General features: G+C 46.5%; 1 protein-coding gene across 7 annotated transcripts in view; it reads right to left on the bottom strand.

Moving 5' to 3' along the window:
- Positions 1–24,177, bottom strand: part of CADM1 (cell adhesion molecule 1) — a 362,193-nt gene that overhangs the window by 14,555 nt on the left and 323,461 nt on the right. For 2 of the 7 annotated variants that reach the window (XM_080640403.1, XM_080640400.1), the window contains exons 8-10: positions 22,083–22,166; positions 11,963–11,995; positions 4,767–4,820 (exon numbers count right to left, since the gene is read on the bottom strand). The exons of 1 other annotated variant lie outside the window; for it this stretch is intronic. In XM_080640403.1, the coding sequence (XP_080496529.1) occupies positions 4,767–4,820; positions 11,963–11,995; positions 22,083–22,166 (171 nt within the window). The remainder of the gene's footprint in view (positions 1–4,766; positions 4,821–11,962; positions 11,996–22,082; positions 22,167–24,177) is intronic. 4 more of the 7 variants (XM_080640401.1, XM_080640402.1, XM_080640404.1 and 1 more) reach the window with 4 other exon arrangements.

The raw sequence follows: 24,177 nt of genomic DNA, 5'->3' as shown, positions 1-24,177 counted from the left end.
CATAGGAACAAGTGGGCTTTTAATATCCACTTCTCTCCCTCCTCAAGTGAACAGATGTAGTTAATCCAAGCAGCAGTGGGGATGACATCATGCAACAGGAGTCTGCCCAAGCGCCAGCGCTCCCAGAGATGGAGAAGCTCCGGGAGCCCGCTCTGCTGTCTCACAGGAACAGGGCTTCGAGGGCGACGCCTTTTCCACTTTAAGCACCAGGAGGGCGCTGAGGGTGGGACCAGAGTTGATGAATGAAGACACATCTGCTCAAGAGGACAGGGCTGTGGAGTATTTTCAAGCTCACGTTTCCCGCTAGAATCTCTCTGGAGAAGGATGCTTCCGTGGACCTCGGGCATTTGGGGGTGAGGATGGATTAATGAATACGGTGAAGTGACCCCAAAGAAGTGTCCAACCTGCGGACCTGGACTTTGCAGTTTGCTTGTAGCTTGCCAACTTTTTAATCTGGAGGAAAAGTTCCTATTTGATGGTCTCCTTCCTCCCAGTGGGGGAAACAGCAGCATGTTGGATCATGGGAAGATCAGCAATATGATGAGGTTCCAAGTCACACTGTGAGGAAATCATGGACAAGCTGGCGTGGGCGGGCCCGATCTGACTGGTCAGCTATGCCTTGTACTAAATGGAATTTTAAAGTAAGGGAATCTACAGGTGTAACCTCTGCAATCAAGCACTGTCCCATGGCATTTAGTGCCATCTCAGTGGGAAACGAATCCCATAGTTCAGGAGAGTCAGGGCTTTGAAGGGAAAAGCTGGATTTAATGCTGGGAGAGACCATCCAGGGCAGTCAGCATGCGCTCTCCGGCTGATGGGTCTGGAGGGCCCGACTCTCCCTCCTCATGTCCTGGATGCACAGACTGGATTGAAAGGGGCTCAAGAGGAAAAGGATTCCCAAGGCCCCAGAGCAGAGGAAGAATGGAATTCCCAGGGAAGAAAACCGCTTTAAACCAGCCTCCACCTCCTAGAGAGGCAGGAAGAACCAGGCGTTCAAATTCTCCCTGCCTCTGGAGTGAATCATTTAACCTCTGGAGCCCAGTCTCCTCATCTGTGAGCTAATATGAACAATCTCTCAGGCTTTTCATGAAAACCTTCCCAGGTCTGGTTCATCCTGGCCACTGGTCTTTCTGTTCCCAGGGCCTCCCCTCCCCAGCCCACACTCACTCTACTGTCCCGCTGTGGCTCTGTCTCTCCCAGTGTTTGCCACAGATTTCCTGTGCTCTAAGCCCGTCTCTCACCAGACCCTGACTGTGCGTGAGCTCTGCAGCAGCTCCAGCTTCTGCTGGGCTTGCTCATGTCTGCATCCCCGGCGCCCAGCCCAGAGCTGGCACATGCCAGGAGCTCAAACAGTTGTGTTGAGTGAATGAAGAACAAATGAGATCATCAATGTAAGTGAGGGCTTTCTAAGCTGTAAATACTAGCACTGTATAAATATGAGTAAACAATGCCACATTTTACGTTTATGGGGCAGACCTTGACTGTGTCTACACTGCCCAAGCCCAGCTGGCTCTGGCTGTTTCATCATCAACATTGTTACTAGTCTACCAGTGAAAAGAAATAGCCTATTTACCAAATCTGAGCCACACGTTAGGTGGGGGCTAGTTAACAGTCCCTCAAAACACATTCACACTAACCAGACGGTCATGTATCCCAGCCTGGTACATCACCTGGATCCAAAGACCTTTAAATGCTTCCATTATCTAAACTCGGGCTCTATGTGTAACCATGTTTTCTTTGTAATCCACCTAGGGCAGTGGTCGGCAAACTCATTTGTCAACAGAGTGGCAAACCTCGGCTCGCGAGCCGCAGTTTGCCGACCACTGACCTAGGGGACCAGAGGTGGTTCACCTGGCTGGATTCTTCTGCAACACCTGGATGGATTACCAAAGCCATTTAGAACTTGCCCTCTACCCACACTCTCCCATGGAGTGCGAGTGACACATTGTAGAATTTTTCCAGATCACGCGCTCGTTTGTAGGGCAGGAGTTGAGAAAGTGTTTTGGGGAAGCATGGCAGCTCTGGAACTTCCTGTCCATGCCTTTGCTTCAAAAGCAGACAACTGATGGGCTGCTCTAGGCACACGGAGTGCTTGCCACCACACTCCACTAAATAGTCCCCGAGGCCCGGCCATTGTTTAGGCAGTTGGGACCAGAGTTTAAAAGTTTAAAAATAAAACGAAAGGATAAAGATGCTTAAAGCTATTCTATTCCACATGGCTGGCAATACCCACCACCTGTCACCAGATGTAATTGATAAAACAATTCAAAACTCTTATAAAGTTAATACCCACAAAGCAAGTAAAAGGGCTCAAAGTCAACCTGTGTAAGCTCCCAGGTCTGCAACAACACTCACGGAACTATACACAAGCACAACGCTTAATGCAGATGGACGAGATGGGCCACGGGCTCGCTGGGTGAGGAGGAGCCCTGTGTTGCTTAGGAAACGGTTCCGAGCTGAGGGGGTGGTGCTGAGTGGGGGATGGGGGGGCAGAGGAGACAGACTATCGTTATTTTGAAGAAAATGTAGAATATACCATTTATCCATATTAAGAAAAGAATGAAAATTCCACCGAGATAGAGCGGGAATGAAAGGAAATATGATTCATTACCACAGTTTAGCATTAAATGGGCAACACCTACTCTAATTTATTGATGGACTGTTTAAGGCAGGTGTTAACCTGTTTGTCTTGTATTATAATTGAATTCAGTCTCTAGGCTACAGAAATTTGAGAAGTTCATCCTTTCTCAATCAATATGCTCCCCTTCACTGACCCATTTCAAGACAGCTTCATAAAAAATAACGTATTTTGTTTTAATAAATTTAAACAGTATGACAGCTGCTCAATTTTTATTGGTTGTTTTTTGCCCCTTCAGATGTCTCTTTGCTGCTGAGCGAAGTCAAGCTCACAATCAATAGTAATTGATTAATCAGCATCCCCTTTGAACAAAGGTGCTAATCAGTTTTTGATTAGTTCATCAAGCCAGATGCAAAGGCAGCCGGGCCGCCTGATGGACGGCCGTGTTCAGCAGGCTCGGGCTCCTGAGTGGCAGGATGGCAGCTCCTGGAGGCGTGGGGAGGGAGCAGTGCGATGATTAATTTAACCGCATTATGATGAACACAAACAGTTGTTGGTTTATTGCTCCCGACTTGGGGTGATTGAGAGGACTGCAGCAGGGCAGCGTCTGACTCAGTAAGGCGCTCAGAGACCCAGAATAGTCCTTAATTGATGATGCAGTGGGGAAGGGGAGGATGGCTGCTTCATCCCATCTTCCTACAGGAGAAAAATGACTTCTGCAAGGATCCTCATGTGGCTAATATCCAAGAGGGATCAGGGACAGAGAACGTCCTTTCTTAGGACCCTTGAGAAGATCCAAATGCCATGGCCACCGTGTCGGTGTTTTCAGTTAGAGTGGCAAAGACCGAGGCAGAGATCCCTCATGCCTGCATTACCTTCTATGCAGGGAGGACTTGTCTACTCTCATTTTAACAGAAACTCAGGTTAATGCGTTTGCAACTTCTCCAAATATACCCCAAATAAGAGGCAAAAAGGAAGCACTTCCTTGATGGGCTGGTTGTCTTTCAAATCTTTTATTTACTTATCTCTGTAAATTCATTGGGGTTTGGTAATCACTTATTCATCCATGTGTCTTACTATTCTTCCACGTGGGCATACTATGCGGTAGGCACACAGCAGGGAGCGAGGCCGGTATGTCCTGCAGCTCCCACTCCAGGACACATCCAACAGCTAAGCTCCAATTGAGATGTGCTACCTAACAGAAAACTGAAGACCTCCTGGGGGTTGGCAGAAGCATAGGAGGCAATACATCCATTGGCTTTGGAAGGACTGGGTGGTGGGTGCTGTCTTCCTCTCCCTGGGTGGGACCCCTGTTTAATACTTTACCTCAACAACCGGCTCTTCAAGGGAGCTGCACGGAAGGGGCAGCACGGAGCCTTCTTCCCAGCAGGCTGGGGGGCATCTACAGCACCAGGTCTTGGTTCCTCCCAGGGATGAGGGAGATTCACCAAGAAGTGACTGATCAAAATGTGCAGGAAGCCACAGCTGGTTGGCAGGGAAGTCCTGCAACCTCACGGGAGCTCATGAAATGGTTTAGCTCTGACCATTTTAAATGCCCCCCCTTTAGGATATGCTTCTTATTCTGGATTAGTAACACCCAAATCCTGGAATCAAGCATGAAACCTACTTTTGCAAGAGCTCAGTGTGCGGTGAAAAAGGTCTGAGGTGGATCATTAGTTTACATCATGGTGTGTGACAAACAATTGTCCCCTTTCTTCCTGTCCCTCACCACCCCACTTCCAAGAACACGATGACAAGGCTTTTCTAGTCTATTCCACGGCAGTAAAAGGTCAATGTGAGTTTTTAAAAATAAAGATCTTGCCTCATAACCCAACATCCTTAAATTGCTTTATAATGCAACAAAATTTCTCCTGAACCATCATCATATACCGAGGACATAAACTTCAATTAAAGCTACTGAACTGCGTGGCTTGCGCACAACCCCCACCATGACTTGACCTCCACTGCATTCATAGCATCAGCCCCTGCTTGAAATATACATGCCACTGCCACACGGAAGAGAGGCGGGAGGGGAGGGAAACAGTGTGAATAACATTGATTTTTCTTTAGTCTCAAAATCCACAATTGCTCATCGATTGCTCAACAAACCAAATGGGCATTTTGTAGGCGTGGACAGAGCACCCACAGGTCGGACACTGCAGTGCCTTACCTAATGACTAGCCCTTACCTGCGAGGTCCTCACTGTCCAGTTCTTCTGCGGAATTGGGCAACTGAGTAAGGCCTTACAAGTAAAAACAAATCGTTTTTCTTTTCATTCCTCAAGGGACATAAACAAAACACTTAAGAACTGAGGATGAGTGTCTCAAAAACATGAGCCAAATCTCTTGCTATCTCTTTCTTTTTGGATAGCTTGAATGTATTCATAGGTAAGTACATTTCTCCAATCATTTGATTTTGTTATTGATACACAATCAAGGCAGAAGGATTCCTCAGTCTCCACTTTCAAAGCACATGAAATATGAAGGTGAATGTCTAAAATCACTCATTCATAGCAGCATGCAAAAAAAGAAAAATAAATAAAGCCCGATTGTGACTGTTGATGCCGATATATCTTTTAAATACAAATATATTTACATGTTACATACTGATGTAAGTTTCATTTCACATTTTATTGTAAATTGAAATCCTTTGCCAGTACTGACAAATGCAGTTTATGATCAATTTATGACGCTCTTGTATCACTTGTTTTAAATGGTATAGCATCTGCTCACTGCAGATTGCAGGCTATGCCTTCATCAGAAAATCTGATTTGCAAAGTGGTTTTTTAAAAATAGAAAATTTCAAAAATCAGAGGTATTCCTGAAAAACAGAACTCTCAAAGCTGAAAAAGCAGTTAGGTCAGGAGATACTCCAATGGGGGTTTGACATGCTGGTATCCCCCTCACCACCAGTTTTGGCCAGCTGTGATGGCTCTCAGCTAGGCTCTGATTAGAGTTAAAAGAGCAAAATAGAGAAGGAATGGCTGGGACTCAGCCAGGAGATGGCTTCCATTCCTCATGCTTTATGTTTACTAAATACCACAAAATGTTGGGCAATCCTGGAGGCCTTTACTTGTTCTTTGATGTTCTGCTTAAAGTCCTGTCTGTCCGACTGCTCCAGATCCTCTAATTCACACAAGTCGTTAATATTTCTCTAATGGGACTTGTCACTTTTGAAGATATGTGTGGACCTATTTAATGGCAAGGTCTTTAAGAGAGGGGCCATCTTGTTTATTTTTTCATCTTTCCCTTCTCTTGTAGCCGAGCACAAAGTACATGCCCAGTGTTTGTTGAATTAAGGATTTGGGAGTAACACTCAGTGAACTACCAACCAGAGCACAAAAGCAGCCAAAAGAAATGCTGGGGAAACAAGCCATGCAAACTGGTGGCACTATTTTTAGAAAACCCAAAGTAACAGAAACACTCATGTAAAAATGGTCATAAAGTTTGGGTTTTGTAAGGTGTTTTCTAAATGAGCCAAATGACTATCATAGCTAGGCTGCTACTATCAAAAGAAGTGGCCGCTTCATCAGCTCTTGAGGCCAATATTCAAGGGCAGCTGCCAATTAGCATCAGGAAGGTTTTGAGTCCATGAGTGGTCCCAACTATGGATGTAGGCAACTAAAGGGAAAGCGGTGAGGAATGCAATGAATTATAGAGGTAGCTGAGGAAAGATGCCGTCTATCCATTTGTTCTGAAATCTGATTGGTTGAAAGTGTCCCTGTTTCTTAGTGGCTTGATCCATTGTATAAAGACTGATGAATACAATTATTTGAATGATTGTTATAAATGGGCAATATAAAGTACTTCTCTGTAGTTAATTATGAGTCTGCACTTCTCAGAAGGCTAATCCCTCACTTCTGTGTGGCCAATGAATAGCAAAGCGTTCTACATACGTGCTTGGCGCCCACTGAACCGCCTTAAACAAGGATGTGTCAAGTAGGCAGCGCTACCGCTCAAGCGTGTTTCCTTGGAGAGGGCATTAGAAAGCTAATTTTAAAAAATAAAGACAAATGTGTTTATGAAATATCATTGATATGCAGTTTCCCATTAAAAAGCAACAGGCAGTTGATATACACCTCATTAAAGACAGAACTGTCATTTTTAATGGCATAAACTTTAAAATATACCAAGTCATCTGGAATCTACTGCTCAGATTACATCTGAAAGTAGGAAGTCATTTACGTCAGTGGCATTAAATTTGTTTTTGCACCACGGTTGTACTTTATGAATCTATATGCTCTGCCATAGTCAGATCATTTCTGAGTAAATATAATCAGGGAAGAGTTTACTGAAGCACTGCATGTGCTGGTGAGGACATGCAGAATTTACCTCCCCAAATTGCTGTGACTTAGGTAGTTTTCTTCCACGCTAAAAATTATAGACCTCTCATTTTATCAAAGAAGACAGAGATGCGTTTTATAAAGCAGAGAACAGTCTTCAAAAGGGGTCTTCACAGCTTAACAATAAGGAGGAAAGCACATCTTGAATTTTTTCTTTAAACTTTTGTATCAACCGTTAAAGCCCCTTTCATCACTTCTCATTAAAATCTATTCAACAAATTTCTTGAAATGTTGTTAAACAAGTGAAAGTTTACTTTTGGTCCATGGGATTTTTTTGAGCAATTAATAAAGTCCTAAGGGGCAAACATGATAATTTACTATCTGCACTACAACGGTCTCTTCTGAGGAGACATGGATTGCCCTTCTTGGTGTGCTGCAAGGCACTGCGCACAGTCAGCCTCTTCAGACAGAGCTTCTGTGTGCTTATTCCTCCTCTGTATGGAGACCGCTGGCTTCTAAAAGTGCTTTGATTTTTAAACCTGGTTAAGGAACATTTCAAAACTTAGTAACAGCAAGAAATCCTAGATAAATACATTCAAGGTCAAGGCCAAGGTCAAGTAAAATGTGAATGTTTGTAGGTTCAGTTCATTAGAGTTTCCTTTATCTTTTAAAAAAGAAAATTTCAAAAGAGAATGATCCAATGAAACCTCTAGGAAACAAAACCTGAGCCCTCTGGCCCTGATCGCATGCCCACTGTGAGAAGTAGCAGACGTCTCTCTTACCTAAGGCCCGCGTTTGCTCCCTGGCAGCCTATGGAAACTTACTTCCATCACCAGCCATAAGAGATGTCAGGTGCCCCCGGTTTTAACCTAAAAGCTCAGGCCTCCTGCTCTTCCTGCTTGGTCAGCTTTGTGGAGAGTCCTCCCTTCTTCCCAGGAGCAGAAATTTGGTTCACGGTTGACAGCAGCACACAGTTTCCAAGCCGTGCGCCAGGGCTGAGGCGTCTGCAGCCTGCACGGCGCCTGACGCCAACAGCCCGCGTGTCTGCAGAGCCCCGGCTGAACGCCAGCCTCGGGATGCCACTGCACGCGCAGACGGAGGTGTGCAGAGGGGGACACACAGGTGGAGGACATAGAGGTTGTAATAATGCGCACTGCTGGCCGCTTTCCTTTAAAATGGGCTTCAGAATTTCCCCACAATTAGAATAGAAAGGTGAGAATTTCATGTGCTTTTAGAATTTTATCATGGCTTACACTAATAAAATAAGTTAGAAGAAGGGAGATTCGTGGGGTGGTTACCTAAGGGCAGTGGACTAAGATATAAACATTTAGAAACTGAAAGGGAAAGTGAAAAATTATTTCAGAGGGGTTCCAAGTTTGAGTCTTACCACAATTACATGCTGAATTAAAAATATTTAAAAACTCATTTGGGAGATCAAAATTCATGAGATCGTCAGCATCTAATGTGTCAACAGGTGGAAAGCAAAAGAACAGTTAGATTTGATAATAATAAAATAGGAGGGGAGAGGGAGGGATGGAGAGAGGGACAGGGGAGAGGGAAGGACAGGGGGAAGAGAGAGGGAGGGAGGGAAGGAGGGAGGGACACCTGGAATCAGGAGAGGCCAGCTGACAGCAGTGCAGCAAAAGCACAAGCACTATTCCAGACCATGGGCATGCTGTCACCCAAACCCTCACACGGGGAGGTGGGTGGGGTGGAGAGGGGACACACAGGGCAGAAAAAGAACAAGGCACAAGACACAGACAGAGAAGCACCCACATTGGAACAGACAAGTAAAGACCGTCGCACGCACCCGCACATCAAAAACCATCATGACAGGTACACCATCCGTGCTGGAGGTCACTCATGCACTTCTGCCATCAGGTTCAGACCAGGTGGGACCAGGGTGTGGCAGGGTGTGCTTAGCATTGCTCGACATGCACACGTAGCACAGGAGCTTTCCTGTCCAGGCCTTAAGGATGAGCTCCAAAAACACAAAGGCTCAGGATCCTTCTTCAGGGAAAACCCCTTCGGCTACCTTAGTCTAAACATTCCATTCTTACACACCCAGCTATCTTCCCTACCAATTAGATCCTTAAAAACACATAGTGGCTGATTACTGTTTAGTTTCTTTTTGGAGAAAATCCATTTGATTTTGAATCATGCCCATGCACTTCTAACCTTACAAAACATGCTTATTGTTCCAATCAGATATTGGTAAGAACAAATGGTCAATATACATAAACAACCAGTTTACTTCATACATACTTTAGCAACACAAGCTTGAATAAAGTGTTTTAATGAGTCTTCAAAGGGAAACCTTTTTGTAAAAGTATTTTTTTCTTTTAACAGAAAAGAAGTATGGAAGGAAATTCATTATAAAAACTCCTAAGACCAGTAAAGCCGTCACTGGCCGACCTGATGTGTCTTGTCATTTAAGTTGCCACGTTTCCCAGGCCCAGGTCTCCAGAGTGAACATAGCAAGATTGTTCTGAGGTGACTCTAAGTCAGACGGTAACTACACGGAAGAAGTGGGGTTTTAGCCATAATTCACTCAAATAAAGTCCGTTTTTAGCTTCATTTCCTTGGAAATCTGGCCCCTGCTTTGTAGTTTCTACCACATTCTGATTACCGTTTCATTCCCGACAGGGGACTTTTCCCCTCGGCCAGTAAAATTCTAAACAATAGTTTGGTTTTCATTAAAACTCTTTGCCGGAGAATATGCTATTCAAAATAGTGGCCGGACCTTTTTGGGAGGATGCTATGAGGAGTTTAGGTGAGTTGGAGAATGTATTCATAAATGTAGCATATAGGGATCAGCCTGGGTTTTCACTTCTCTCCTGATGTTAAGGAATCATATATATACACATATATAGTGTCCCAAAAATGTATACAGATATTTTGAATAATTATAAAAGCAGTGTTTATTAAAATATATTTCATTTTCAAATTGAGCTATCCACTGTTAAAGTGTGTATACATTGTTATATATATATACACACACACACACACACATATATATATGTATGTGTATATATATATATATATATATATATATATATATATATGTATATGTATATGTATATGTATATGGTTATTCTTACTGCCCAAGGACAGCCATAAAGCCTGCCCGGTGTGCCTTTACTGCACCACATCAGGAGGTCAGCTTCTCCTCCTCTCCCCAGAGAGGAAGCCCTCATCAGAATGGTGTCCTAAACTCGGGACTGGCCTTTGAGCAAACTTCTCATTTTCCAGGTAGGGGGCATGTTTCCTACTATGAACGCCCCACACAACTCCAGCTACTCCCCTTAGAGGCACATAAGAACATAGACTTTAGTGAAGGGACCTAGAAAACAGAACTTTGGAGGCTTAGGAGATACATGATCAATATTTCTTCAACGATCTCACAAATTCAGGAATCTTACGGTTACATCTGACCCTGGAGTTAATCATGGGAAGCTCAGAACTCAAAGCATCTTAAAAAGAATAGAGCAAAATCTCTTGAACTACATTAAAATAGCCTTAAAGCTCTGAGAATAATCGATAAAAGTCAGGAAGTGCTCAATTAATGATGAAACCTACAAATAACTGAGCTTAATGGAGTGCGATCCTGGAGATGTAACAAGCACTATGGGGCATTAACCTTAGAAAGTGAAGTTTATACCTAATTGATTTCTCATGATTGTCAGTGTATTTGGCCCTTTAACTTACTTTATGAACTTTTCCCTTTGTGCAAATGGCAGGGAAGAGCAGGGTGAGCTAGGGCTGCACCCCTAAGTTTGTTTTGCTTTCTCAGAATCCCCACCAGCATGTCCAAGCACCAAACCTGCCCCTCAAGGCCGGCTCGGAGGACAGGTTCTGCTCGGAGATTTCCAGAGGGCAAGTCCTCCAATGCAGGTCTATTTAAGGAGCCAGTCTGCGTGAGGAAGAGCTGTTTCTCTACAAGCTGAATGACCAGCACAAGGGTTGGCTGATCCCCTCTTGCCATTTAAGTGTTAGATTCCAACCCTGCATGACATGCAGAGTGATTTAAGTAGGCCCTTTACTGAGTAATCCCCTTGGATCCAATTATTAAATTCAGCCCGTTTTAAACGGACATGGCTGTCTCCTAGCACAGCATCAGCCCGGTTAGATCTGCGCTAAGTAATGAGTAATCTACAGATGAAACATGATTGTGATTTTCTGATGGGAGCGACATGAAAGTTAATAGACTTCTTCCACCTTGTCAGCGGTGGAATGGGGAGAGGATGTCCCCCTGCCCATCCTGAGCTTTACTCTGCTTTTATCACATTTTGGTTAAAATCTTAACTAACTTTTTAATATTTTTCCTACAAGATACCTACACACAAATGATTTTTTTTTAAATTCCCAGTTTATGCTGTTATAATATACAAATGGTGTCATTCTTGCTTTGGAGATGTTTCCTGCCAAATGTTAGTTAGCATAAAAGTTTATGCACACAGAGGTGAAGGGTGAACCAGAACGGGCCATGGAGGTATCGAGGGCATAGTTAACTGAAGAGCACAGCCCTCCTCAGGCCCCCGTGACTGACAGGACACTTCACCCCACCTCCAGCCTCAACTGCTAATGACACAGGTGACTCCCCTTCCTCAGGCAGCTGGGACTCTGGCCTGGGCCTGTAATGCAGGTGCTACAATTTGTAGGCCAGTGTCTGTGTTTTGAAGTCCCCAATTTGTAGGCCAGTGTCTGTGTTTTGAAGTCCCCAATTTGTAGGCCAGTGTCTGTGTTTTGAGTGTTGGGTGGGTAATGTGACTACAGTGTTGGGCAGGTTATGTGACTACAGTGTTGGGCGTGTTCTATGACTACAGTATCGGGCGGGTATTGTGACTAAGGAACACGTGCAAACTGAGGTTCCTGCCATCTAGCCAGCGAGGAGGCTGCCCTCAGATTGCCACTCTGGCCACTGGGCTCACAACAGAAATGACAAGACTTGCCATCTTTCAAGCGTTAAGAATCGTGGCATGTTTGTGCGATCAGTCTACTTGGAACACGGTCGCCCTTGAAGACTGCATTGCTCTTTTCCCAGGCTTGCCTTGCCTCTCAGCAGTGCTGAGCAAGTAGATAAACAGTAATGTGATACCAACCGTGAACTGCTGGCTCTGTCGTCGCCGTTGTGTCTACAGACAGGAACAGAGGATTGGAGGAAGGGAAGAAACAGGAGGAACGGCATGCAAAAAAGGGGAAAATGGAAAAAAATGGAACAGATAATATATGAGCAAGCTTTCAGAGAACATCGCGTGACAAGCAATAATAAATGAAAAGCAAAAAGCATTTGAAGTGAGTTGCACTGTTTTAAGACATGCCTTCAGCTCAAAGCTGCGAGCCAGTGGGGAGGACAGTAAGCCCTTTGGTTCTCGGGTCCTGCCAGGACACGCCTCCTTGCTGGCGTAGTCAGGGAACATGCAACGTGACGAGAAACACCAGTGCAAGCCCAGTAGCTGGCGGACGGCTCCTAATGCATCAGGCTCAGGACTGGACACAAAAGCTGGTCGGAAGCTGGCTAACGATGCATTCATACATTCAAACATTGCCTTTGTTCTAAACCCACCCGCCGGCACTGGGGTCAGCACTGCCAATCAGGCCACCCTGAATCAGGGTCCCTGAGTCAGCTTTTGGGTCATCTATGGCTTATGCTCTGGTGCCTGTAGATGAATATATGGGTCCCAGTTTTCCACCCAGTATTGTTTCAGCAGAGCTTAGCTGGGCAGTTCTGGTAATCGGGAGGCCCTGGCAAGGAACATGGTCAAGGATTTCAGATTAGTTTCTACACGCACACATGCACACACGTGCACACATATGTGCACACATGTACACACACGCACCACTAAGCCATTCCTCACTCTACAGACCTTACTATGGCACATTCGAAGAGCAGGAGTCTGTCATGGAAACACCCATGTCAACTTGCCAGATGCTACTTCTAATCACGTGACACTCCCAAATTAAAAGTCTCCAGCCAACCCTCGGCTCACAACTCAGAAGCACATGCGTGCTGTGAGCCGCCGGAGTCCTGCCTGTGCGGCTGCGTCAGGAGACTGCACGTGGTCTTGTCACTGCCAAATGCACTTGCTGTGGAAAGAGATGTGGTCTGTCTTCCTTCTAGTCCCAATGCAGGTGCGTGTTCTCCTTCTTCCAGGCTGGCCTTACTGGCTCCTCTTCATGGGAAACTCAAGGCGTTCCATAAACTTGCTCTTTCCTCTTGGCTAGAGGGGAAGGGGCATACATATCTAGAAAATGCACAATGACATTCTTTGCCCAGCCACTTTAACACCACTCTTCTCGCCAGCTTCATACCGATGTCAGCCCGCCCAGCCAGGCTGCCATTTCCGTTCTACGCCTCGCAAGTGCATTGCCTCCCACGTCCCCTGGTGCGGGGCTCTGGGCAACACTGCGGTGGTGACCTGTCCATCCTATAATGCAGCTAGTGGTCACTATTTTCACAAGTTTTAGAGATTTCCAAGGACTATTTCGGACTCAACATAGGCAATGTTTCAATGCACTGGAATGCTACACATAACTTTTTTTTTGGTCAAATGAGCCTGGTGCTTCCCATTCACAAGTATGACACGTGAACCGCACTGGTGTTCCCCTGCAGTTGGCATCGTTTCCTTAGGATCCCATTCCATCAAAACGCAGAGCCCTTCCAGGAGCGAGAATTAACCAGCAGTCTGAGCGGCTCCTGTAGCTCAATCTAACTTTTAACTGGGTTTTTGAAGAACAGATGAAGGAGAGAAAAGCATAACATTCACCACATAATAACATGATACTTACAAGTCGAGTCTGTAAGCATAAAACAGCAGTAAAAACATCCCAAATTGTACAGTTGAAACATCTACACCAGATTCTCATGACACAGTCCACACGACTCTTTACTTGAAATACCTAAGTCAAATGTTAGTTTGAGACACTTCCAACTTCAAGGGCAAATGCAATGCACTTTGTGCTGAAAAATGTACATGCATGTTCATACACTGTGTAGCTAGGCACTGCTCCTCTCAACATTCACAAAAGGCAATGAACACTTGGGCTCGTTATTTTTGTAGTAGCGTTTCTAATATGCTTCATTTTTACCAGGTAAATCATTAGTAGAGAATGAAAGCAAGGGGGTGGAGTCCTCACAAAGAATAGCTTAGCGTTAACCAGTGACTCCCCAATTTAAATTTACTGTCTCCCTACATCACCACCTCATGTCAGCTGATGATGAAGTCAGACTAAGTGGAGCTGGCCGTCAGCTTGCAGGTGGGTAGGAGAACATAAATGAAGGCAAGTTCACAGTGCAGCTTGCTTCCCCATTCTGGGGATGGGAAACCCATCAATTGTACCCAAAAGGGCAGGAGAAAGGGCGGGTGAGAAGGAAAAAGCACTTCTCAAACATCCCAGTCGAACAGCATAGTTTCTGCAGCTGGTAATGGTAGAACCATGATTGGCTGTGCAGCAGGAGATGCAGCAGAAAGGAGGCTGGCTACAGAGTGTACACGCCTGAGGGTGTGTGCCAGAGTCGCTGGTCCCATTTCTCTAAGAGCATCTGGTATGCTACCTGAACAGAGGCTATTTCAAATAAAGAATTAAAAAAAAAACAATTCTTTAGAAGTGACTTTGCGCTCCCCACAGGAGAGCACTGTGACAGAATCTAATTCTCCTTTATAATTGCATTACGACTTCATGCAGAAACCAGCCTCAGCTCTGAAGCGGCGCCGCCTGTGCAGCGGGATTATAAGGGGATCTTAATCAGAAGACTGGGGCGATGTGCAAGCCCACTCCTGTGAATCAACGGGTGGGGCCATGCAGGGCTTGGTACCGTTCTCGGTGTACAACAGGCAACTTGCAAACAGTAAATTTCCAATATGAGTTACAAATGCCGTAATGACTTGAAAAGTGAGAGTGCCTAATTACCCTCAGAGGCTTTTCCAACTTCATTCTGGTGCTGCCTTTCAAGGGTCACCTTAGAGCTGGGTCTACGGGAGACCCAGGCCCCGCGGGCTGAGCTGACTGCGGTGCTTGAAGGGCTAGAAATGGAAAAGGCTTTGCCCAGCTATTGTCTCTATTTCAGTTTTTTAAAATGTTAATTATAATGAGGGCAAACGTATTGTACATTTGTTTTATGTGGTCAACACCAAACAATTCCATGTTCTTGAAAACCCAGCACATGTGCCCCTTCGTAACAGTCACTCCCCAGCTGCTTTAGGAGTGGCATCAAGGTGTCCAAGGGTGGGCCCACACTGCTATTTGAAAGATGCCATTTCACTAAATGTGGACGTTTCTTCTTAGTCTCCCAACCACACAAGCAATGTCTGGGACCCTAGCTTTGAATAAATTAAACATCATCTATATTTCATGTTGCGGTAGATGATAGTCACAAAATGAAAGGCCCCGATAATGTGTGATATTAGAGACACTAGCCATTTAACCAAGTAGAAAAGAAATTACTGCCTGAGAGGCAGCTGGGCAATATTTAGTTGAAACAGTCATGTGTAAGCTCTGCTGTGGCACATGCTAATCCTTTCATATGGATTCTCTCCAACTTAGAATTGTTCAACGAGTGTGACAGACTGGGGGTTTAAAGCTAATCCATAAATTAGTCCGTGGTCTCAAACACAACGGGGGCCATAAATGAAAATGAAAATCCTAGAACCAAATTAAATTCACAACCTTAAATACCTTCTCTTCTCCAGTTGCTCAGAGCAGACCCTGTTCCGCCATGCAGCCACTGCGAGGCTGGGAGGTGGTGGGGGGGGTGGGGTGCGGGGTACATAACAATGCAGTGTAATAACCCAATCTGCTTCAGAGCAGCGCTTAATTGTAAAGAATTTAAATTCTCCCATTTTGATTGTCATAAGCTTAAATGAAAGCATACTAAGCAGTCCAGACACATTTTAATACACTTTCCCCCAGTTTACTTTCTTAACTAAAGTTAATAAGGAGCCAATGGTTTTCTTAATTGAATTCCTCTTCAGTTTGTGTGAGGGAACTGCCTTTAATCCAGACACCAGGGCAGGGAAGGAATCCCCCTGACAATTTTATTTTCATTGCTGTGCTGCGCTGGCGCATATATATGTATATATATGTATAATCTTTCCTTTCTATTTATTTATTTATTTATTTATTTATTTATTTATTTATTTATTTATTTATTTATACTTACTTGAAATCTATTGAAAGCAAAAGCACGTGCTGGAAAATTAAACTTCGAAATTTATTTTCTACTGGTTTTGCGGTTAATTTTCTTTCCATTTATGTTGTGCTTTCATTAAACTCTGATTTCTCAGAGGTGGGAGAAGTAGACAGGGACAAAGTGAAGCTAAAGGCCCAGTCAGAGCTACGACAAGGCTCCTGACTCCTGAATGGCGCACGTCCCCCCCCCCCCCCCCCCCCGCTCCCTCTTCTCCCCCCCCCGCCCCTTGAGTTAAGACACTGTCCAGAACAACAGGGCAGGTGCTGGTTAAGCAGCTTCAAGTTTTGTTAATAGCTTCTTCAGAAATGTTTGCTGTGCTGCTGTGCCCTGAGATCTTTTCATTTGAAAACCAGATGTTCTGAAAACCATAGGAATCTGTACAGTGGCTTCATTTAACAAGGAAAACAATTCCGGTGTCACATTGTGAGAGAATGCTGGTGGGAGAAAGGGGCAAGGCACAGGGAGGCGGGGACAGGGAGGGTGTTGTAAGGAGGTGATGGTGGGAGAGGGAAGCAGCGGCAGCAGCTGCTATTCCCCGTGTTAGACCCGGGGCCTGGGCCCTTCCTGCCAAGTCTTTACTCTAGCTTTCGCCTTCCTCAGCCTGAGAAACCTGCATGCATGATATTATTGTCTGCACTGTTGGTAGAGCTTCAGTATGGAAGCATGTGAAATCTTTATCTCTTGAGTTATTTTTAAACAAGGAGCAGAAAAGTATGGAAATTATGATAGAAGCATTACGTTCTCTCATTCCTTTTTAAAAAAATGCAGAATCACAGGAGCTTTGTCACTATAGTATGCTAATTTCTTCCCTTCCCTCACAATCACTATGGGCCCAAACTGGTGGGCTAGGATGCTATTTGTCATGGGCTTATAATCATTAGTAAAATAAAAATAGTATGAAAAAGATGGTCATGTTCTTTGGGGGCAAAACTTGAAAAGGTGGTTCTTCCATAAAAGGCCGCATAAGCAGTTACTAGGGTCCTAATAATATGCCCATCTGCGGCCACACTGGCGCATCAGGAAGCTCAGGAAGCACTGAATGGAAAGCCTTCTTCACAGAGTAGATGCCAACTCCAGAAAAAAGGCGAGTTAGGAAACACTCTGGGATGACAGATGAGCACTTTCCAGCACCGATGATAGGTGTACGCCTGGAACAGCACACACACGGACGGCAGTGCTGGAAGCAGTTTAGCCTTCAGGCTTCATTTCCAAAATGCCATTCTTTCTTCTCCCCCACCACGCTTGCCAACCTTGCTCTTTCTCTCCAAAGGCTCACTTTCCAAAGTCAAAAGGATTTTTCCTTTGCCAGAACAAAGTCCGTAGAAAATTCAAGTCTGGTTCCCTTTAGGACGGGGTTTCAAATCAGCACTGGGGCCAGATAACTCTTTCTTGTGCATGATGGGATGTTTAAAGCATCCGTGGCCTCCATCCATTACGTGCTATTAGTACCCCAGTTGTGACAACCAAAAATGTCTCCAGATGCTGCCAACCATCCCTGGGAGGGGGCGGGGCACCGGAGCGACGGGTGCGTTAACATTGTCCTTGTCAGAGAACCACTGCTTTAGGAGCAGGACCCAGCACCTGCTTAGGGCAATTCTACAGAGAAGGGGCCCTAAGGCGGGGAGATGCCTGCCATCCTTTCTTATTCACACATACTCATTCTTGGACCACCGACCTCTGACTCTGGCCTCGGTCTCCGCCTGTGCCCCTCCATTGGCTGACTACACAGCACCCCAACGTGCATGACCTAGTCCCCCTCAGCCAGTGTTAGGGCTACGGGAGGCTTCCGGCCCCACAGTGCGCATTAGGGGGCCTGGTATTTGTCGGATGCATTCCTGAAAGCAGACACCAGGAGACGTAATAGGAGCCAGCAGCCCAGGCTCCTGAGCAGGGGGTCTGCGGGGCAGCTTCCCGCCCTGCAGAGGCGCCTGTACGCCCACCTGCACTCAGGCGTGTTTAAGAGACTGCACACCTGCCCGCCGCCTGCACCGTCCACCGCATCCCCCACAGGTGCTGTGGCAGACGGGCCGCATCACTTCCTCTATTGATGCGCTGGACCCACCGCGCACAGGACGGCCCGTGCCACTGGACGGGCAGCCGAAGTAGCCATGGGAACCTGAGGGCGGGACTCACTGCCTCACGGAAACGGGGCTTTCAGTTCTGAGATGCCAATAAGACAAACCTTGCCATTTTCTTTTCCAAAAAACAAAAAATTCTAATTGGATATGTACTTAAAAAAAGAGAAAACCTCATTTATAAATGACCTACGTCATGGCTATGAAGGGAGTTTTCAATGTGCTTCCGAATTTGGCCTCATAGCTACTCATTTCTTATTCGGAGGTGATTTCGTGTTTAATGTATGGGGTCGCATGCAGTGCCACCTGCAGGTCAAAGCCCTGGCCTGAGTGGCCGTGAGCTGGGAAGGTGTTAGACCGAGCACTGGGCGCCCCGGCTGGCGAGCCTTACTCAGGACGCAGCCAGAAGAGATAGTGCAGTGCGCACAGGCCTGGGACGCACACGCCTCCGAGCACGGCGGGAAAGCATGATCACACTGGCAGGCAAAGCGATCACCAAGCGCAGAGCAGGTGACCTCATGTGACCTCACACGCAACGACAATTGCCTTCAGAAAAGTTCAAAACTAAACAAAACGCGCCCGACCCCCAGCCGAGGCTTCTCAGGCTGGTTTCTGGGAGGGACCTCGCGAGGGCTTCCTACCAGTCAGGCCATGTCTCTGAATTCACAGGACTCAGGGGACCACGCCAGTCACACTGTTTGTTCCTCCACACGAGAGCAAAGACCCACCTGAATGAAACCACAACCTGGGGTGACTTTTAAAAAGGAGGGGTGCCAGCCAATAGCAATGGTGGGAACAGAAATAGATGGTCAGAACATCAACCCCCATGAAGGACATCAAGACACCAGAGTGCCTCACGGCGGCTCCCTCTGTCTGTGCCTGGGTGTGCCTTTGCTTTTCAATTGGGAAAGGGATTCTCGTGCCATTAATGGCCATATAGGCTTGGGAAGCCATATACTCCTCAAAGCTCCAGAGCCTGCACAGATGCCCATGGATGAGGCTGCCTGCCAGGCAGGAGACCGCGGCTCCCTCCCCCCCCCCCCCCCCCCCCCGCCCCGGCAGAGGGAGGATGGGCGCCTGTGGCTTCCAGGGCCACCTGAAGCCAGACTGGGCGTACAGCGCTCTCTCAGCGTCTCCAGGAGGAAGCTCTGGCTGTTCTGAGGGAGGGGTGACAGGGAACTCAAGGGCAGCCTGCCTCCTAAACAGAGGGAACAACCTGGTTACAGAAGATGAAAGGTAGCAATGGAATACTTCCTTTCAGAGAAACCAGAAATCAACTATGACCTGTGGAGTTTACAAATATTTTTCTGTCGAATTTGTACATTTTCTCATAATGAAACTCTGACCTGGGAGTGGGTTTCAGTTATTGCATCTGACTGGGAGAAAAACAACAGATGGCTGTGGGCTTCTTCTTTAAGTTCAGGCTTTATGTCACTGTCCCTGGATTTAGCTGTTGAAGCTGTGAAGGCTAATGGTGGCTGTAATATACCGAGCAGAGCAGGAGAGAAGAGTGGACATGAACTTGGCTACCCATTTGGCAAGGCTCAGTTTGGACAATTTGTAGGAACTGATCCAAGTCCGGGGGATAGCCTGGACTTTATTCAATGGGACATAGAACCATTCAGCTCATTACCTTTAATGTGTTTGGAGAAAGGAGCCAATGTTAAATTCCACGGGTGTACTTTCTGGGCAAGATAAACAGATACAAAGCGACTTGTTAAGACACAGCGAGCCGGTAAGATCACACCCGTTAAGGTGGCAGATTCTCCATTGTTGTTTTAGTGGCCATTTTTGTCGACTGCTCTGGGAATTCATGACCACGAGTGCACTGTGTGTGCAGAGGGGCCAGCAGCCGACACCAGGAGCCACAGCGCGCCGGGAGATCACCGTGCACAGCCGTGAACGAGGGGCCGGGAGCAGAGAGAACAAAGCCGGAACAGGCCCTTGTCACAGGCACCTTCGATGTGGGCAGAACACTACACTTGTTTCTAAAGTGTCCCTTCAACGCAGGGTCTGCCGAGTGAACTGACAGCAGTGGAGTAAGAGCAGCGGGGGTTGGGGGTCGGGGGTTGGAGTGAAGAGTGGGGGCTGGGGACTACACGCCTCTCCGGCCGGCTGCTGAGATAGACTGTGGGGAGGAGTCAGGGAACGGGAGGACAGGTCTTAACAAAAGAAAAAGCCTAAGCCGGAGACAGGCCAGCACAAAGGGAGCGTGCCCCTCAATGAGAGAATGTAGAGTTGTACAGCGAGGCGGGCTCGGCCGCCCTAAAGTGTGCGCCTGCTGGTTCCCCCGGCCCCCGTCCCAGGGAGCTACCGAGGCCGGTGTGGGCAACGTCTACAGGACGGACAGACAGCTGCAGGGGGCCCTGAACGGGCACGGGCTCCCTATGCGGGACCTGAGAACGGGCGACGAAACTGTCAACACCCACAGGGTAGCTCCCAGGGGCTGTAGAAACCCGGGGACACGAGCGCAGCCTGCAAGGAGCACCCTGGATAAGAGGTCAGAGGTCATAAGGCAGTGGCCTGGTTTGGAGGATGACGGCTGCTCTAGAAATGGGAGTTGGGAAGGAGCACCTCAGTCAGTGACCCAGGAAGGGGAGGAATCAGCCATTACACCGACAAACCGAGCTCCCTGAGCACAGGAGCTGGGAGAAGCTGAACAGAAATCCCCAGACAAGGACTGCAAAGCAGCTTGACAGAGGTGAGCTCAAAGTGACACAAGCACCAATGGATGGATTTTCTGAAGATCCTAAGTGAAGGCACTGCTGCTTTTATAAACAACATTCAAAACATGCTCACAGTTCTCTGCTCCACTGAAGGTGGAGAAAACAGTTTCGATGAGCCTCCCTTTCATTGAAGACTTTGACTTTTCCGTATCCACCTCACGGACTTGGGTAAGAACTGAAGCATCTGCAGAAAGCCACCGTACAGGATGCGCCACAGCTGGGCGGTCAAGAGCATTCGCATGAAGGATGGAGAGTGGAATATTCTGGGATTTTAAGAAGTCCAGTGCTAGGACTGTTTACGTGGGCACATGGCTCAGAGACCTTGCAGTCTCATCAGGCAACAGAATGAAACAGAAAGCCATCTTTCAAAGAGTTTTTCTCATAGAAGGAATTACGTGTTTCTGTGCAATGGCAAAGGCCTTACCTAAGGAAATCCCGCGTGTCTGCTGGACACGGCACCCAGCCCTTCCTACCTTGATGGACAGAGGCCTCCGAGGCTCCCCGATGGGCAGCATCGAGCTATGTGAAAGCCGCTGGGGTCCGAGAAGGGGGTGCATGGCAGGATCCCCCCTCAGTGACAGAATGGGAGACTGTGAATCTCACTTTGAACAGGAGCTTCAAACGGTGCAGAGAGAAAGCCGTCACCACAGCCATGGCGGCTCTACCCTCCACATTTCTCCGAGGGCAGCCAGGGTGCCCAGCACGGCAAAGGCAGCAACTCCCTCTGATCTCGTCACCACGCAGGTGACCCGAACGGGCAGCATGATCAGCAGGCAGTCTCGGGCAGGAAGGATGGCGACGTGTTGGAAACATGGCCACACAGGCATGTTAAAGGGTGTGCCGTTTTCATTCACGTGGATTAAGATGAAGTTGAGACAAGGAGAAGAGGCAAGGCCAGAATACTTACCATTCGACAATCATGGCTGAGCATAAGCCACCAGCGTGTCCTCTAAGATAGGCTGCCATTTCCCTAGCATTTTGCTTAAATAGTGATGCTTAAAAAAGAGTTCACTTATGGGTAAACTGCAAGATATCTGATCTGCTGTTAAATGCTTGAATGTTAAAGGTTGTCTGAGGTCCTTAAGATTCAACCTAAGAACACAGTCTTTGAGTTCCAAAGTACAGGAACAATGAAATCCCGATGATTGAAAGGGGACTTGTAGGCCTCGTTTTATACATACCAGAAAGACAACACCATTCAGGACATTTCCATGGTAATGAAGTACCGTACCTGTGATGATGGTAAGGATGGTGGTGGTGGTGGTGGTGGTGGTGGTGGTGGTTGTTGTGGGAGGAGGGATAGTTGTGGGGGGATCTGGATAAAAAAAAAAAAGGAAAATCAAACCCACAATGCTGAACACAACAATGACCAGTAATGACAAAACAAAGGCACGAGGACACTGAGATGTTTGTTTGATGACTCCCCTTTAAAACCAAAAGTCTCCTCCAAAGATTTGTGTCTTCCAATTAAATCCCAAAGCCCTGGTGGGAAGAGCTAAGAAAAGAATGACGTCAATGAAGATGAGGAAATGTGAAGTAGAGAAGGGAGGAAAAATAAAAACATAGGGCATCCCCACTGGATCCAATTTCAAAGGTGAGGTTAAACCAGCTCCACACTTAAGGGTGTGATGGTTGCCGTTCACTTGATACTTTCACAGACGGGAGGGAGGAAGCAGGTGGGACCGTTCTATCTGCAGGCTCCTGTGGCCTCGGGGTGAGCTCCTGTGTCTTTGCTCTTAGGAACACTAACCCTATTATTTTCATCAACACAGCCCAGCAGCAGGCGAGAATGCTCTGCTCTCTGTATACTTCCACACGGAGAAGAGAGAATGCCACCACTAAATATCAAGTTCCAGGCACGGGAGATTTTCTTTCTTAAAAGTCAATAAAATTTTACAACTTATCAATATTGGTAAGTTAGTTGCCTTTGCTCATGTTAAGAGCTTGACCTAAGTGGACAACAAGGATGAAACCGAAGGAGCGCTTTCCATCTTGTGAACAAGAGAAGGAAGTATCAGTGAGGCCTGACCCTCGGAGCCGGGAATCCCAGGGAAGCCTCTGTCAGATGCTGAGCGCTGTATATCCTTCTATGATCTCAGAAATGATTTTGGGGAAAAGGGAAGAGCAGATATGAAAGAGAGAAATTCCAAGCCCAAATGATCAAACCGAATGTGTTAACTGTCAGCAAGACTTTGAACTAAGCCACTGTTCCGCTGTAACAGAGCAGAAGATGACTTGAAGGCTTTTGATTTTAAATTTTATCTAAAGCACGTCAATTTTTTCTCCCTGACACATCTGGAGTCCTTTAATCTCCAAGTGAGCTCTCAGATGTCTAATTAATACATCAAAACTTTAATTATACCAGTATACTCCACCTTTACTGGGCTTCGTACAACTTCCTGAAAGTTTACGAAAACATTATCTTGGTTCTTGGTTGTAATGCCTGTTTAAAATGATTCCTACTATTGATCAATAATCTGAGGTTTTAATGTCCCTCACAGACTTCGCTCAGACATACACATATGTACTCATTTGACAGTGAAGAATCAACAGCAAATTGTTCCGTTTTATAGAAGACATTATTTATTTAAGTTGAGGACACAAGCAGTTTAAGCTATTGTTAAAGCAGCCTCACATAAGACTACAAGGAAGCCACTAAAAACAAAACAAAATCTCATTCTCCTCCAAGTAGAAATCGTTAAATTGGTGATTTCAAAACTACCTTTTAACAAGAATAGGCAGCATGCTCAGTCTTGCTCCTGAGACACTCTCAGGGGCCACAGGTGTGACCTGGCAGCTCACCTGGACGCACTGCCCCCCCCCCCCCCCACACACACACGTGTCGGTGCAGACACAGATGAGCAAGGCGTGCTGGCCCTGAGCCAGCACTGAAGACTTCCGCTCCCTCCAGTCCCCACTTCACTGCACCCGGAGAGGTGCCTGCTGCCCAGCAGTGGGCAGCTAACGTGCTGGTTCAATTACAATACTTATCACTGAATGGCCACATCTGTACCTGGGGCTTCCCATGACACCCTAGACTGCTATTTCTGTACCTGTCTGTAAATGTATTGGCACAAATATGTGATGTCCACAAGTCAATCAAAGAGGACCTGAAGGTGATTTGAAAAAATGGTTATAAACAAGGACTGGGCCATCCTAATGAGGGCAGAGACTTCAGGTCAACAGTTCTTTTCATTTTGTGGACAATCACACGTTTTCAATTATTTTCATCACTGCTGGGGAACATGTTGTCCTTCACATCTGGCTCAAGTGACCTAAATGAATTAGATTCTGCTAACAAGTAAAACCTCACTGCTCAGATCGTG

This window comes from Plecotus auritus, assembly GCF_963455305.1.
Source record: "Plecotus auritus genome assembly, chromosome: 9".
Lineage (NCBI taxonomy): Eukaryota > Metazoa > Chordata > Mammalia > Chiroptera > Vespertilionidae > Plecotus > Plecotus auritus.
This window is presented reverse-complemented; position numbering and strand designations above follow the sequence as displayed.